Genomic DNA, 15,256 nt, shown 5'->3' with positions numbered 1-15,256 from the left:
GTTGATATTTAGCTAATGGCTCAAAGTATTTTATCCAGATTCCTAGAGCTTTTTCTCTGTGGCTCCCTTCTGTTGAGTACTTAGCCCAGATAATTCTAGTCACCTAAGCCTTCCTGAACTGATTTTTGCCTCAAGTACTGAGACTGCCAGGCTCTGTTTGTATTCTTCCTCCTGTGCCAAAGTTTGGAAATCAGTAGCAGAAAAACAGGGCAATGATGCAATTAGTTACCTTGTTTTTTGGCCTTTTTTTTTTAGAGATTGCAATGCTGTACTGCCTTTGTTTAATATGTGAAAATAGTTGTTTCAATTATTTGTACAGTTTTGTAGTGTTTTTGTGGAGGTAAGTCCAGACACTGTTTTGCTTTCATGGTCAAAAGTGGAAATTTCTTCTCCCCACTTTTATCTGGGTCCTGTATATCCTTCATCTCTGTTTTCTTAAAATTATTTTTAATTAATTTAATTTAATTATTATTATTATTTTGGAGATAGGATCTTACTCTGTTGCCCAAGCTGTAGTGCAGTGGTACGATCTTGGTTCACTGCAACCTCCCTCTCCTGGAGTCGAGTGATTATCTCACCTCAGCCTTCTGAGTAGCTGGGGCTACAGGCGTGTCCCACCATGCCTGGCTAATTTTTGTATTTTTTGGTAGAGATGGGGTTTCACCATGTTGGCCAGGCTTGTCTTGAACTCCTGACCTCAAGTGATCCTCCCACCTCAGCTTCTCAACGTGCTGGGATTACGGGCATGAACCACTGCACCTGGCCTATTTTATTTTATTTTTTTTAGGGAATGGGGTCCCACTCTGTTGCTCAGGCTGGAGTGCAGTGGTATGATCATAGCCCACTGCAACCTTAAACTCCTGGGCTCAAGCAGTCCTCTCCACTTAGCCTCCCAAATAGCTGGGACCACAGGCATGTGCCACTATGCCTGGCTAATTTTAATTTTAATTTTTTTTTTTTTGGTAGAGATAGGTTTTCACTGCATTGTCAAGGCTTATCTTGAACTCCTGGCCTGAAGTGATCCTCCTGCCTTGGCCTCCCAAAGTACTAGGATTACAGGCATGAGCCCGTGTCTGGCCTATCCTTCGTCATTCTTGTTCTCGTATTGCTCAATTTAGCTTTACTCACAGGAATTTCTCCTCATTGTGGCTTGTGGGTTGGAAAAGATCCCTGGTTGGTTAATTTTAAGAGTTCATAGAATCTAGCCTGCCCTGGTCCCTTCAGTTTCTATTGTAGACTCCATGCACTCAACTGTTATTGATTAGGCAAGGCATCTTCTAGTTTTAGCTGCTGTTCTCTAATAGGCTTTCCATGATTTCTGGTGAGTACCTGTTGATTATTTTGAGAGGTCTGTTTCCCTGCACCTCACCCCCAGGTCTGTCAGATGTTGTCTTGCTTCCTTTGTTTCCTTCCACACAGATGCTGATTCTTCACAGGTCTGTGGCTCTTGTGGTTTATTCTCATAGACTTGTATTTTGGGGTTTATCTTGGTATCGTAAATATTATCCATGGATTTTGGGCTTGCAATCTAGTAGAACTACTTGTTTTCATGTGGGTATTTGGGAAGATTTTAAAACGATGTTGCTGTTATTGCCATTACCTCCCCAGGATTTTACTCTATATTTAAAAAAGAATTTATAAGTGGCATTAAAAATTTTTGTTTTCTAATTATGTATTGCAAGCATAGACATATAATTAATTTTCATTTATTGCCATTTGCATACAACAATCTTGCTAAATTATTTTATTAATTTAAATAATTTATCTGTAGTATTTTGGATCTTCCACAGATATATCATCTGTGAATAGTGAGTTTTGTTTAATCTTTGTCTTTTGTTCCCCTTGCTTTACTGTGCTATCTAAAATATTTAATGCAATGGGAAGGAAGTGCTGATAGCTGTTTTCATTGATTGTTCTTGATTTCAAAAGTAAAGCTTTCCTCATTTCACTATTAAGTATGTAGCTATGTTTAAGCATACGTTCACTATTAAGTATGATCATTTTTGTTTTTTGAGAGACATCATTTATCAGGGAAATTATTCCTGGTTTGCTGAAAGTTTTTCTCTTTAAATCATTATTTTATTTTATTTTTTTTTTGAGACAGAGTCTCGCTTAGTCGCCCAGGCTGGAGTGCAATGGCGCGATCTCGGCTCACTGCAAGCTCTGCCTCCCGGGTTCACGCCATTCTCCTGCCTCAGCCTCCCAAGTAGCTGGGACTACAGGCGCCCGCCGCCTCGCCCGGCTAATTTTTTGCATTTTTAGTAGAGACGGGGTTTCACCGTGTTAGCCAGGATGGTCTCGATCTCCTGACCTCGTGATCCGCCCGTCTCGGCCTCCCAAAGTGCTGGGATTACAGGCGTGAGCCACCGCGCCCGGCCTAAATCATTATTGTATGTTGCACTTCATGAAATGTTTTTCCTCTGTTTCTTGAGATGATAATATTTTTCTTCTTTATTATTATATCAGTGTGGCTAATTATATTGATTTTCTTTAGTGGAATGCTTTGAATCATTTCTACTAAGAGTTTTTTGCTTTGTAGTTACCATGAAGCTTACATAAAACATCTCCTGCCTCAGCCTCCCAAAGGGCTAGGATTACAGGCATGAGCCACCATGACCAGCCCCAAAGGCTGGATTTTTGTACCTAATTTTTTCTTCAGCCTTTTCTCCCCTGCATGGTTTCCTGCTTCTCTCTTAATCTTATGGAAGCATCGTTTGTCTCAGGGAGACGCCCGTCAACCCACTGCATTTCTCTTTGGAGTGGCCCACCTGTTGTTGCATTCTCTGGCATATAGCTTCTGGAAGCCATTGGTTCACTGGAGCAGAAGGTCTTTGGCAAGTGATTGTTTTTATTTCCCACAAGTTGCTGGGAAAGTATTTACTTCCTGAAACATTGAACCACTTTGCCAGGAAAAAGAGATGTGAACTGACTCCTCAGTGATTACAGTTTGGTCCTGTTTCTTGTTTATGTAGCAGAAGTTTCTCTGTTTTTGACATGAGGATGGAACCTATTTTTCAGAAATGATGCAGATATCCCCATATTTGTAATATTTTAAAATCATTTGTGTTTTTTGTTGTTGGGTAGGGGGAGATTGTGGGTAAGTTTGGAGATCGGTGTTCATGTGACTATCTTTCTTAGAAGAAACTTCCTTTTCTTTTGATAGTGAATTGTAGGAGTGGCAGGTGCTTGGAAGTTTAAAAAATTTAAAAAATTTTTGACATAATTTCAGACTTACAACACTTCCATCTTTCCTTGTCTTCATTGACTGTGACATTTTTACTGAGTACAGGCCAGCTATTTTACAGAACGTACTTCAATTTAGATTTGTTTTCTGATGTTTCCTCACGATTGGAGTTTTGTTACACGTTTTTGGCAGGAATCCCACAGAAACGATGTTGTGCTCTTAATGCGTTGTATCAGGCGTTATATGATATCAGTTGACTATTATTGGTTAAGGTAGTGTGTAACACTCTAAAGATACTATTTTCTTGTTTTTTTGGGGGGGGATATCTTGTGGGGAGATACAGTAATACTGTGCAATTATCCTGTCCCCATCAAATTTTCATCATCTTGTGTTAGCAACCATTGATGATTCTTGCTTGAATCAGTTATTACTCTGGTAGTTTCCAGACAATGATTTGTTAAAAAGACATCTTTATTGAGGTATGATTGACATGTAAAAAACTGTACATATTTAATGTGTACAACTCGATTAGTTTGTGATAAGCAATTACCTTCTAATTCATCGTTCCCTGTACATGTATTAGTTTGTATTCTACTGTAAGGAAGAGGTTTTCCTTTTCTTGAGTTGTTTCCCTGTGGATTCATAGATTGTTTTAGTCTGTTGGTTCTCATCTGTTACTATTATTTATTTTGATGTTCTTATTTGTCCAGATTTGGCTGATGAGGGCTTCTTCAATTGGATTTCTTTGTCCGTGATGATCTTTTTACTTTCACTTATCAATACATATTTTTTCTTGATTATGATTATTGTTAATATTATTTTTTGAGATGGAGTCTTGCTCTATCGCCCAGGCTGGAGTGCAGTGGTGCCATCTCGGCTCACTGCAAACTCCACCTCCCCGGTTCATGCCATTCTTCTGCCTCAGCCTCCCAAGTAGCTGGGACTACAGGCGCCCACCACCGTGCCTGGCTAATTTTTTGTATTTTTAGTAGAGACGGGGTATCACCGTGTTAGCCAGGATGGTCTCGATCTCCTGACCTCGTGATCCACCCGCCTCGGCTTACCAAAGTGCTGGGATTACAGGCGTGAGCCACCACACCCGGCCGATTATTATTATTTTTTTGAGACGGAGTCTTACTCTGTCACCCAGGCTGGAGTACACTGGTACGATCTTGGCTCACTGCAACCTCTGCCTCCCGGTTCAAGTGATTCTCCTAAGTCAGCCTCCCTAGTATCTGGGATTACAGGTGCCTGCCACCATGTCTGGCTATTTTGTTTTTGTATTTTTAGTAGAGATAGGGTTTCACCATGTTGGCCAGGTTGGTCTCAAGCTCCTGACTTCAAGCGATCCACCTGCCTTGGCCTCCCAAAGTGCTGGGATTACAGGTGTGAATCACCACGCCTGGCCATATTTTTCTTGATTATTAAAGTAATACAGGTGAGTGGGGAATGGTGGCTTGTGCCTGTAATGCCACCTACTCTGGAGGCTGAGGCAGGAGACTCACTTGAGCACAGGAGTTCGAGGCTAGTCTGAGCAACATAGTGAGACTCCCATCTTGAAAAAAACTTTTAAAAATTAGCTAAGTATGGTGGCACATGCCTATAGTCCTAAGTACTTTGGAGGATAAGGTGAGAGGATCCTTTGAACCCAGGAGTTCAAGGCTGCAGTGAACTATGGATCATGCCACTGCATTCCAGCCTGGGTGACAGAGTGAGAACCTGTGTCTGAAAAAAAAGTAATACAAGATTTTAAAAAATGTAATGTAAAATCAGGGATAAGGATATAAACATACTTGTAGCCATCATCACTTTTTTTTTTTTTTTTTTTTTTGAGACAGGGTTGCCCAGGCTGGAGTGCAGTGGCGCGATCTCAGCTCATTGCAACCTCTGCCTCCTGTGTTCAAACAATCCTCTGGCCTCAGCCTCCTGAGTAGCTTGGATTACAGGCGTGAGCCACTGCGCCCGGCCTGATCATCTTCTCTATATTGATGTATTTCCTTTCAACCTTTCATTGCATTTTTAAATGTAGTAGAGATAGAACTAAAGATAGAAATTTGTATCTTAGTTTTATATTTTTAACCTGTAATTGAATTATAAGCATTTTCTTGAGTAACAAAGAGCTCTTTGGAAGCTGTGTCTCAGAAGCAATTATCCATGTCACCCAAATGTGCCAGTGCTGCCTTGAGGCCCACCTACTGCCTCTGCTTTTGGAAAGCATGCTCCTTCCCCCACTGAAAGAAAACTCCAGTTTCCCCTCTCTCTTCCTCTCTTTCACGTAACTTTTTTTCTTTTTCAGCACACTCCGTGCCCGTTTTCTTGTATTTGAAGAGCCAACAGAAGTTCAGAGTGGCAGGAACTTGGAGACCAAGGAGAATAGCCCCAGATGCGAGGTAGAACACCATCCTTTTGCTGGAGATAGAGCAGTGGGTGGAGATGGAGAATGAATAATTAACAATCAATAGGTAATAAAATCAGGAGATGAGAAATGCCGTGAAGTAGAGAGAGCAGCGGGTAGGTAGCTGCTGTTTTAGATAGGTGGACAGGGAAGACGTCTCCGGTGAGGCTATATTCGAGTTAAAGATCTGAGTGTTTTACAGATTAGAAAGCTCAGAAAGGTAAAGTAACTTTTCTAAGGTTACAGGGCAGATTTAGTATTAAATTAGTTTAGTTTTGTTTCATTTTTAAATTCAGAAGCCCTCTATAAATAGCACTTCAGTGTTCTTAGAAATCCTTTGATTTCAGGCTGGCTGCAGTGGCTCACACCTGTAATTCCAGCACTTTGGGAGGCTGAGGTGGGCGGATCACTTGAGGTCAGGAGTTCAAGACCAACCTGGCCAACATGGCAAAACCCCGTCTCTACTAAAAATACAAAAATTAGTCAGGTGTGGTAGTGGGCACCTGTAATCTCAGCTACTTGGGAGGCTGATGCAGGAAAATCGCTTGAACCTGGTAGGTGGGGAAAAAAAATCCTTTGATTGCAGGGATTCCTGACTTTTGGGTGTATCTGTCTCTATCCCTATGCCGTGCAAGAAAACATTTCTGTTTTGTTTTGTTTTGGGATGGAGTCTCACTCTGTCTCCCAGGCTGGAGTGCAGTGGCCTGATCTCGGCTCACTGCAACCTCTGCCTCCTGGGTTCAAGTGATTATCCTGCCTCAGCCTCTGAGAAGCTGGGACTACAGGTGCTGACCACCACACCCAGCTAATTTTTGTATTTTTAGTAGAGACGGGGTTTCGCCATGTTGGCCAGACTGGTCTCGAACTCCCAACCTCGGGTGATCCACCTGTCTTGGCCTCCCAAAGTGCTGGGATTACAGGCATGAGCCGCCACGTGAAAACATTTCTAAGAAGTGAAACTTATGCAGGAGACTTTTTTTTATGCTTTGAATGTCAGTGGTGGTTCGGATAGAAATAAAGTTTGCTTTGAGGAGATGTTGAGGATTGTTTTGTAACTCAGTAGTTACTTGACTCTAAAATCTATAATCTACAGTTTTTGGTGTCCTGCAGATCTGTTCAGGAAGATGAACCCTCCCTTGCAGAAGCTGGAGCTGCCCCAGGGAGTCTGTCTGGGATGAAGACAGAGGCCCAGCCTTCGACATCCTTGCTGGCAAACACCTCGTGGACTGGCACAGTGATTTCTGACACTGTCCCAGGAAGTCAAACATGGGAAGACAAGGGTCCATTTACCTGGTCTGCGGCATCTGGGACCTCAGAGGCCCAAGTTTCAGCAGCCCGGGTTGCAGAGGCTAAGGCCTGGGAGGCTCATGTTTTTGAGGCTCAGGCCAGGGCCAGTCAGCCAAAGCAAATTTCTGTATTGGAGGCGGCAACTGCCTCAATCCTGAAACAGAAATCCACGTACGAGAAGGTGCAGATGACAGAGAAGAAAGAGAGTGAGGTCCTCCTTGCCCGTCCATTCTGGTCCAGCAAAGCTGAGTACATTCTGGCTCAGGTGGGCTTCTCTATGAAGCCATCTTGTCTCTGGCGCTTTGCCCACCTGTGGCTTAACAGTGGAGGCTGTAAGTCTGGGGACCAGGAAACCTGAGTCCACAAGGGGCAAGCAGGACAGAGTCCTGTCCAGGCTTTAACCGTGAATGTTTCTGAGATATGTAGAGACCAAAGACCTGGTGCTCTGAGCAGGATAGGAGCCAGGTCCCTGGACACCTAAAATCATGAGAGGTGTAGAGGTTCAGGGTATCTGAACATGGGGATGGCAAAGCTTGAGGCCTGGGTCCAAGGTGGGCTGGAAACTAGGTACTCTGGTCTTCCAGGAATTGGGGGCCAGAAGACTGGACACTTGGGACCGTGAGGGATGTAGACATGGGTGAGCCCTGATGCCTGTGACCCTGGGGGAGGTCGCTGGTAGGGAGAATGTTTTCCTGGGCTCCTGGAGTCCAGGCACTGAAAGGACATGGTTCTCAGAGTCCCCCCTGAATCCTCTTTGCAGGCAGTTTCGCCGCCATCTACATCTTCATGCTGTTCCTGGTCGGGATTCCTCTTGTCTTCCTGGAGATGGCAGCCGGTCAGAGCATGCGTCAGGGTGGCACGGGTGTATGGAAGATCATTGCCCCCTGGATTGGTGGTGTGGGGTATTCTAGCTTCATGGTGAGGAGCCCATGGCTGCCCAGGCCTGACTTTTACACCCCACCCGCATCCCAACCCTCCTCCTGAAATGTGCCCCATGAATACCTCCATGGGTCAGATCCCTTTGGTTCCCCAATCCTCTGTCAAATCCCCTCCCTTTTCCTATCCCTGCTCTTCCTCCCCAGCCATGTCCTCCTTGGCCCCCAGGTGTGTTTCATCCTCGGCCTGTACTTCAATGTGGTCAATTCCTGGATCATCTTTTACATGAGCCAGTCCTTCCAGTTTCCCGTTCCATGGGAGAAATGTCCCTTAACGATGAACTCCAGTGGCTTTGGTGAGGAGGAAGTGAAAGAAGAGGAGAAGGGAAAAATGGAGAAGTAAAAGTAGAAGAGAATTTGGAAGAGAAGAGAGTGGGGAGGGACAAGGAAGAAGAAGAAGAAGGAAAAAGAAATGGGAGAGGGAAAGAGAAAAGGGAGGTGGGAGAGGGGATAAGGAAGAAGAGGGGGTACTTTGTCTAGCAGGCATGTCTAAAGCCAGGTCCCCCCCAGATCCTGCATGTGAACAGACAGCACCCTCCATACACTTCTGGTACCGGCAGACCTTGAAGGCCTCAGACAGAATCGAGGATGGCGGGTCACCGGTCTACAGTCTGGTCCTGCCCTTCTGTGTTTGCTGGTGTCTTGTTGGTGCTTTCATGATCAATGGGCTTAAGTCCACGGGGAAGGTGAGCCACCAGTATTGGATTCCTTGAAATTCTCAGATGCTTTAGCCCTTACCTCACTTTGTTACTTGTTGATCTCCTAATCTCTTGCTCCTCTGGCCTTTTACTCCCACTGGCCCCTGACTCTTGCTAAAGGCTTTCTTCTAACTCCTACTCATTTCTGACTCGGAACTTTCGATCCCTCCTGTTGGTTGACCCCTACTGGTACACAGGTGCTGATATGTCCCACTCTTAATTCAGGTGATCTGTGTCTTGGTACTGCTGCCTTATTTCATCATCATTGGTTTCTTCATCCGGAGTCTGCTGCTGGAAGGGGCAAAATTTGGCCTTCAACAGTTGGTAGTTGCCAAGGTGAAATCTGTCTCCTCAGTCCTCCATCAGGCCTTGTAGGGCACCACAGCTGCCTGTTCTTAGAGCTTCCTTTCCCCATTCTTTCCTTCTGCATCTCCCTCTCTCCTCCCTGCAACATTTCTATTATAGTTGTCCTCTGCTGCTTCTTTTACAACCCCCTTATACTTGTCTTCTCTCTTTCAGATATCGGATGTGTACAATGTGAGTGTGTGGTCTGTAGCAGGGGGTCAAGTTTTGTTTAACACAGGCATAGGCCTTGGCTCTGTTGCCTCCTTAGCCTCCTACATGCCCCAGTCCAACAACTGTCTCAGTGATGCCTTTCTCGTGTCTGTGATAAACTTGCTCACTTTGTTGATTGTCACATCTTTCAACTTCTCTGTCCTGGGCTTCTGGGCGACAATCATCACACATCGCTGCTGTGAGAGGTAAGGCCAGCCCCCTTGTGGAGGGTCCCAGCCCCAGGGAATTTTCAAACCCGGAGACCCTAACCTTAAAGGCGCTGCAAAGATCCACGTTCACACATTTCGACCTTGGGTGCACTTGCATACCTTCCCCATAGCTAAAAATGGAGACAATAGAATCTCCTATCATGTATTATCATCCTTCTCAGAGCCTTTTGTCACCCTAGAAAGAAATCTTCAAACTGAGAGATTGCCAGCTCTCCACCTCAGAGTGGATGTGCTAACAGGGATGTACTGAAAATGGCAAACATTGAAGGCTACTCTAATCCCAGATACGCAACAAAATAGCATCCAAGACCACACCAGCCAGAGACCCTTCCAAGGCGATCCTTGGAAACATGGAGAGGTGGAGGCCCCATCCTTAACTGTCAACTCCTGAATTGGGGATTTCTGTCAATCTATCAGAAACTCCAAAAGGATTCTCTGTACTAGAACCTTAATTGTCTGATCACCCCTGTTTCTTATTTTTCTTATTTTTAGGCATTAATTTCAAAAACATCCATCAGACATTTAGGAAGTATTCTTTCTATACCACAGAGACTTGGACAAGTGAATCTGACCACAGTCCTTGTTTCATTAAGTTTTCAATTTTGGAGGGAGAAGGAAAGGAGAGAATGAGACAGCCAAAAACTTATGCTAACGGGTAACTGAAGTGATAGGTGGGGACAGGAGACAGCCATTAATTCTGTTTGGGCTAGTCAGATGGGGCCTTCCAGAGGAGGCAACCCTGAATTGAATTTCTCCCAGTAGTCTTTTTTTTTTCTTCCTCCTCCTCTTCCTTTCTCTCCCAGAGTAAGTTTTTTTTTTTGTTTGTTTTTTTAGTTTAAATTTTTGAGAACGGGGTCCCGCTACATTGCTCAGGCAGGTCTTGAACTCCTGGGCTCAAATTATCCTCCTGCCTCTGCCTTCCAAAGAGCTGGGATTACAGGCATGAGCCACTGCTTCCGGCCTCTCCTAGTAATCCTAACCCTCACAAATAACCACCATTTTCTTCTAGAAGATGCCTGGGAATATACATGTGTGCGTGTGCAAGAGTTCTTTACAGCATATAGTTAGGAAAGGAATTGCTGAGTAGGGTGTGCTCATCTTCAGTTTTATCATATATTGTCTGGTTTTCTTTTTTTTTTTCTTTTTTTTTTTTTTTTTTTTGAGACGGAGTCTCGCTTTGTCGCCCAGGCTGGAGTGCAGTGGCCAGATCTCAGCTCATTGCAAGCTCCGCCTCCCAGGTTTACGCCATTCTCCTGCCTCAGCCTCCCGAGTAGCTGGGACTACAGGCACCGCCACCTCGCCCGGCTAGTTTTTTGTAGTTTTAGTAGAGACGGGGTTTCACTGTGTTCGCCAGGATGGTCTCGATCTCCCGACCTCGTGATCCGCCCGTCTCGGCCTCCCAAAGTGCTGGGATTACAGGCTTGAGCCACCGCGCCCGGCCTATTGTCTGGTTTTCAAAGTGGTGTAATGCATTACCCTGCCATCAAGGATGTGTGAGACTTCCATTTATTCTACTTTTTGCACAACACTTGATTAAACTTGGTTGGACTTTTAAATTGTTTCCAGTCTGGTGGGAGTGTAATGGTAACTTTTTGGGTATTTTCAAAAGAAACCTTTTATTATGAGCTATTACATACATATGTAAAAATGCATAAAACAAGGCTGGGAGCAGTGGCTCACGCCTGTAATGCCAGCTCTTAGGGAGGCCGAGGTGGGAGGATTGCTTGAACCCAGGAGTTTGAAGCCAGCTGGGTGAGACACCGCCTCTAACAAAAAAAAAAAAAAAAAAAAAGAAGAAAAAAATGTATAAAACAATGTACAGTGTAACGAACTATGAAGTAAGCATCACTTGTATTAAGAACTAGAATAACCCTAGCTGCTCTCCATGTATCTTTTTCTAATCATAATCCCTTTACTGCTTCCCAGAGGTTAACCATCATAAAAGTCAGGATAGTGGTTATTATATTGCTTAGTAGATATGCATACATACATGATCAAATACAAAGAAAAACAAGCCCGGGTGCGTGGGCTCACACCTATAATCCCAGCACTTTGGGAGGCTGAGGAGGGTGGATCACAAGGTCAGGAATTTGAGACCAGTCTGGCCAATATGGTGAAACCCCATCTCTACTAACAAATACAAAAATTAGCCGGGTGTGGTGGCACACACCTGTAGTCCCAGCTACTCAGGAGGCCAAAGCAGGAGAAGCACTTGAACCTGGGAGGCGGAGGTTGCAGTGAGTGGAGATTGCACCAATGCGCTCCAGCCTGGGCGACAGAGCGAGTCTCCATCTCAAAAAAGAAAAAGAAAAAGCCTGCTGTGGTGTTAACTGGGATTGCATCAAATCTGTAGATCATCTCTGAACCAGCTTTCCTTGCATTCCCAGTTGTGGAGAAGGGCCAGGGGCAAAGCTTCTGCTTCATTTTTATTGTGAAGGTGTAGCCCTTTGAAGTTGTCAGATTTAAGTGGGGAACTTCTATTCTGATCCTTATTTTGGGCAGGCTCTGGTGCTTTATATCTGGCCTCCATGGCCCCCTTTTGTATCTGAAAAGTCTTAAAATTGGAAACTGCAGGTCTAGTTTGTTGCATTTTGCATACATCTTTGGGACAAAGTATATTTGGAAGTCCCCTTTCTCCACTGCTTTGCCTGTACTTCAATTTTTGCCTGATGATTCCTTATTATCTTGTCAACGTTTTTATTTCATTAGAAGATTTAAAAATATCTTCCAGGCTGGGCACAGTGGCTCACGCCTGTAATCCCAGCAGTTTGAGAGGCCAAGGCAGGCGAATCACCTGAGGTCGGGAGTTCAAGACCAGCCTGACCAACACAGAGAAACCATGTCTCTACTAAAAATACGAAAAAATTAGCCAGGCATGGTGGTACATGCCTGTAATCTCAGCTACTCGGGAGTCTGAGGCAGAAGAATTGCTTGAACCCAGGAGTCGGAGGTTGCGGTGAGCCAAGATTGCGCCATTGCACTCCAGCCTGGACAAGAGCAAAACTTGGTCTCAAAAAAAAAAAAAAAAAAAAAAAATTCCTCCAGCCTTTTAAATTATTTCCAATGAGAAAATTGGTTCAAATCTCTAGCTTATTACTGGAATAGCATATAGTATTTTATTTTCTAAAATGTGATCAAACTCTACTTGCTTGCCTTTTGCTTTTATCAGTGAATCTTGGCAAGCTGTCCATTGCAGTTCTTACAGAGCAATGAGCTGAAGTTTTAAGGGTTTGTAGGAGTTAGCCAAGTGAAGAATGGTGGTGGGGGTGGAGTTGGTATTGTGTGTAAGAGGGTATGATGGGCCTTGAAACTGTAAGTAGTTAAATCTGGCCAGAACATGGAATGTGAAGAGAGCCATAGGGACATATGAGGCCAAAATGGTCAGCAGGGCTCACATCAAAAAGTCGAACCAGCAGCTGCTCTCACACAGCACAACTCCATGGGAACATTATCATCATAGTCTCTGTGCTCCCGGACATGCTGTAACAGGAGGTTTAGAAAGTTGGCTTTTACCCGTTAGTCTCAGCCAAGAGGGAAGGTAGACAGTGAATAAGAAACCCCATCACTAGAGCAGAGACCACTGAGTCCCCAAGAAGACTGTAGAAAATGCTTCTCTTAGGCTCTCCCACGGTCATAAATTCTCCAGGATTACATAAACGAATTCACGATCCTGAAGGCGGGTGCCTTCTAGGTTTCATCCCAGGCTCTATCTTACCCAGATCACTAATGCTAAGCCAGTGATAGCCATTTTTATCTTGAAGATAAAGGAAAAGGAGACCATCTCCTACTGGGCCAAATGGTTCAATTTGATTCAACCCCCTATCCCCAGGAATGCTGAAATACTTTTAAAGCTGATAAACCTAGGGAAACTGCCTCCTGACGCCAGGCCCCCTCTCGACCTGCTTGACAACCCAACCTCCATCTACAACACCTGGTTCAATGGCCTTCCCCAGCACATCAAAAGCATGGTTCTCCGCGAGGTGACTGAATGCAACATAGAGACTCAGTTTCTTAAGGTCAGTAAAAAAAACTGAGTCTGAAAGCCCTTGGCACAACAGAAATTTTAGCTTTTATTAGCACGAGAAAAAATCCCAGAAGCACCAGGATAATCTGTGGCGCTTAGTAATACGAAGTACTATAGTTTGCAGAATGGCCTTCCAAGGATAATGCTAGCTGGATTGATTTTTCCATGTCAGAAAAATTAATGACTCCCTCCCTCCTATTATTCAGGAGTCTGCTCACATGTCACCTTATCGGAAAGGCCCTCCCTGAAGTCGTATCTGGATTGGTGCCCACACACACTCCCACTATGGGCTGGCTTGGCGATCTGATTTTCTCAGTGATCCAGGGATTTTCAGTTTTCCAGGGAAGATAGAGTGCATACTTGTCTATATATTTTTGTTATTGTTTAGTTCAATGACACTTCAACACCTGTTTGTTCTCTCTTTGCAGGCTAGCGAGGGCCCAAAGTTTGTATTCCTGTCTTTTGTTGAAGCCATGTCCTTCCTTCCTCTGTCTGTCTTCTGGTCTTTTATCTTCTTCCTGATGTTGCTGACCATGGGGCTGAGCAGCGCAATAGGGATTATGCAGGGCATCGTTACTCCACTCCAGGACAACTTCTCTTTCTTCAGGAAACATACAAAGCTGCTCATAGGTACTCTGACCTAGGCCCTACTCCTAACAATGACCCTGACCCCTGACACCACTGGGATTTTTTTTGGGGGACAGGGTCCCTGTAGTCCAGGCTGGTGTGCAGTGGTGTGATCTTGGCTTACTGCAACTTCTGCCTCCTGGGTTCAAGTCATCCTCCCACCTCAGCCTTCCCAGTAGTTGGGACCATAGGCATGCGCCACCACGCCCGGCTCAGTTTTGTAGTTTTGGTAGAGACGGGCTTTCGCCATGTTGCCCAGGCTGGTCTCAGACTTCTGGGCTTAAGCAATCTGCCCACTTCAGCTTCCCAAAAATGCTTGGATTACAGATGTAAGCCACCACGCCCGGCCACCACTGGGTCTGCCACCAGTCCTGGTCTGTGACCTCTACTTAGCCCTTGTCACCCAGCCCTGACTTCTAACCTTGATCCAGATCTCATGTTTTCTCCAGTGGGACTCTTTCTGCTCATGTTCGCGTGCGGCCTCTTCTTCACTCAACCTTCAGGCAGCCACTTCATCAAACTGCTGAGTAACCACTGGATAGTCTTCCCCATCATCGTCATTGCCATATTTGAAACCATGGCTGTATCCTGGGCCTATGGGGCCAGGAGGTGAAGTCCTAAGCCCAGGTTCTCACAAAGCATGGGACTATCGGGAAGGTTGACCCCTTTCTTGTTGCCTCCACTGTTGCCCAACTAGTGTGACATAGGGACTCTTAATTTCAGAGCCTTCTGGGAAACCTTTTTATTCATTCATCCATTTTCACATATATTTTGGGTGCTGCATATGTGCCAGGCACTGTTTTAGTCATCAAGGATAGGAGCATTGAATAAAAGAAGTATTCCTATTCTCAGAAAGCTTACATTTTAGTGGTCTAGAGAGACAATAACCAATTAGCAAATAAAGAATAAAAACATTGAGAATGAATATAAGTGATAGGAAGAATCAAAGGGTGAGGTCAGATGGCCCATAGTGGGAGTGTGTGTGGGCACCCATCCAGGTCAGACTTCAGGGAGGGCCTTTCTGATAAGGTGACATGTGAGCAGACTCCTGATAATAGGAGGGAGGGAGTCATGACAAGACTCTGAGGAAAGTGCTCCCTGCAGGGAAACAGAAATTACCAATGCCAGAGGAAACATAATGCCTGGAGTTTTTGAGAAAAAAGGAAGTCAGAGAGGCTGGAATAGAAGATATTAGGAGATGGCACTAGAGAAATGATGGGGGCCAAATCATGTAGGGTTTTGTAAGCCACTATAGGAGTCAGCTTTGTATGCAGAATGAGAGACGAAGCATTGGAAGGTTTTGAGTAGGAGAATGACATTT

General features: G+C 44.7%; 1 protein-coding gene across 12 annotated transcripts in view; it reads left to right on the top strand.

The window, feature by feature from the left end:
- Positions 1-15,256, top strand: part of SLC6A16 (solute carrier family 6 member 16) — a 40,583-nt gene that overhangs the window by 23,003 nt on the left and 2,324 nt on the right. For 4 of the 12 annotated variants that reach the window (XM_028839702.2, XM_077980837.1, XM_077980835.1 and 1 more), the window contains 10 exons: positions 5,481-5,574; positions 6,690-7,198; positions 7,627-7,784; positions 7,971-8,097; positions 8,312-8,487; positions 8,725-8,835; positions 9,019-9,260; positions 13,114-13,300; positions 13,737-13,938; positions 14,385-14,544. In XM_028839702.2, the coding sequence (XP_028695535.1) occupies positions 5,481-5,574; positions 6,690-7,198; positions 7,627-7,784; positions 7,971-8,097; positions 8,312-8,487; positions 8,725-8,835; positions 9,019-9,260; positions 13,114-13,300; positions 13,737-13,938; positions 14,385-14,544 (1,966 nt within the window). Of the gene's footprint in view, positions 1-5,480; positions 5,575-6,689; positions 7,199-7,626; positions 7,785-7,970; positions 8,098-8,311; positions 8,488-8,724; positions 8,836-9,018; positions 9,261-13,113; positions 13,301-13,736; positions 13,939-14,384; positions 14,563-15,256 lie in introns of all 12 variants that reach the window. The other 8 variants (XM_077980842.1, XM_077980840.1, XM_077980836.1 and 5 more) reach the window with 4 other exon arrangements.

The sequence above is a fragment of the Macaca mulatta genome, chromosome 19, assembly GCF_049350105.2.
Source record: "Macaca mulatta isolate MMU2019108-1 chromosome 19, T2T-MMU8v2.0, whole genome shotgun sequence".
Classification (NCBI taxonomy): Eukaryota; Metazoa; Chordata; class Mammalia; order Primates; family Cercopithecidae; genus Macaca; species Macaca mulatta.
This window is presented reverse-complemented; position numbering and strand designations above follow the sequence as displayed.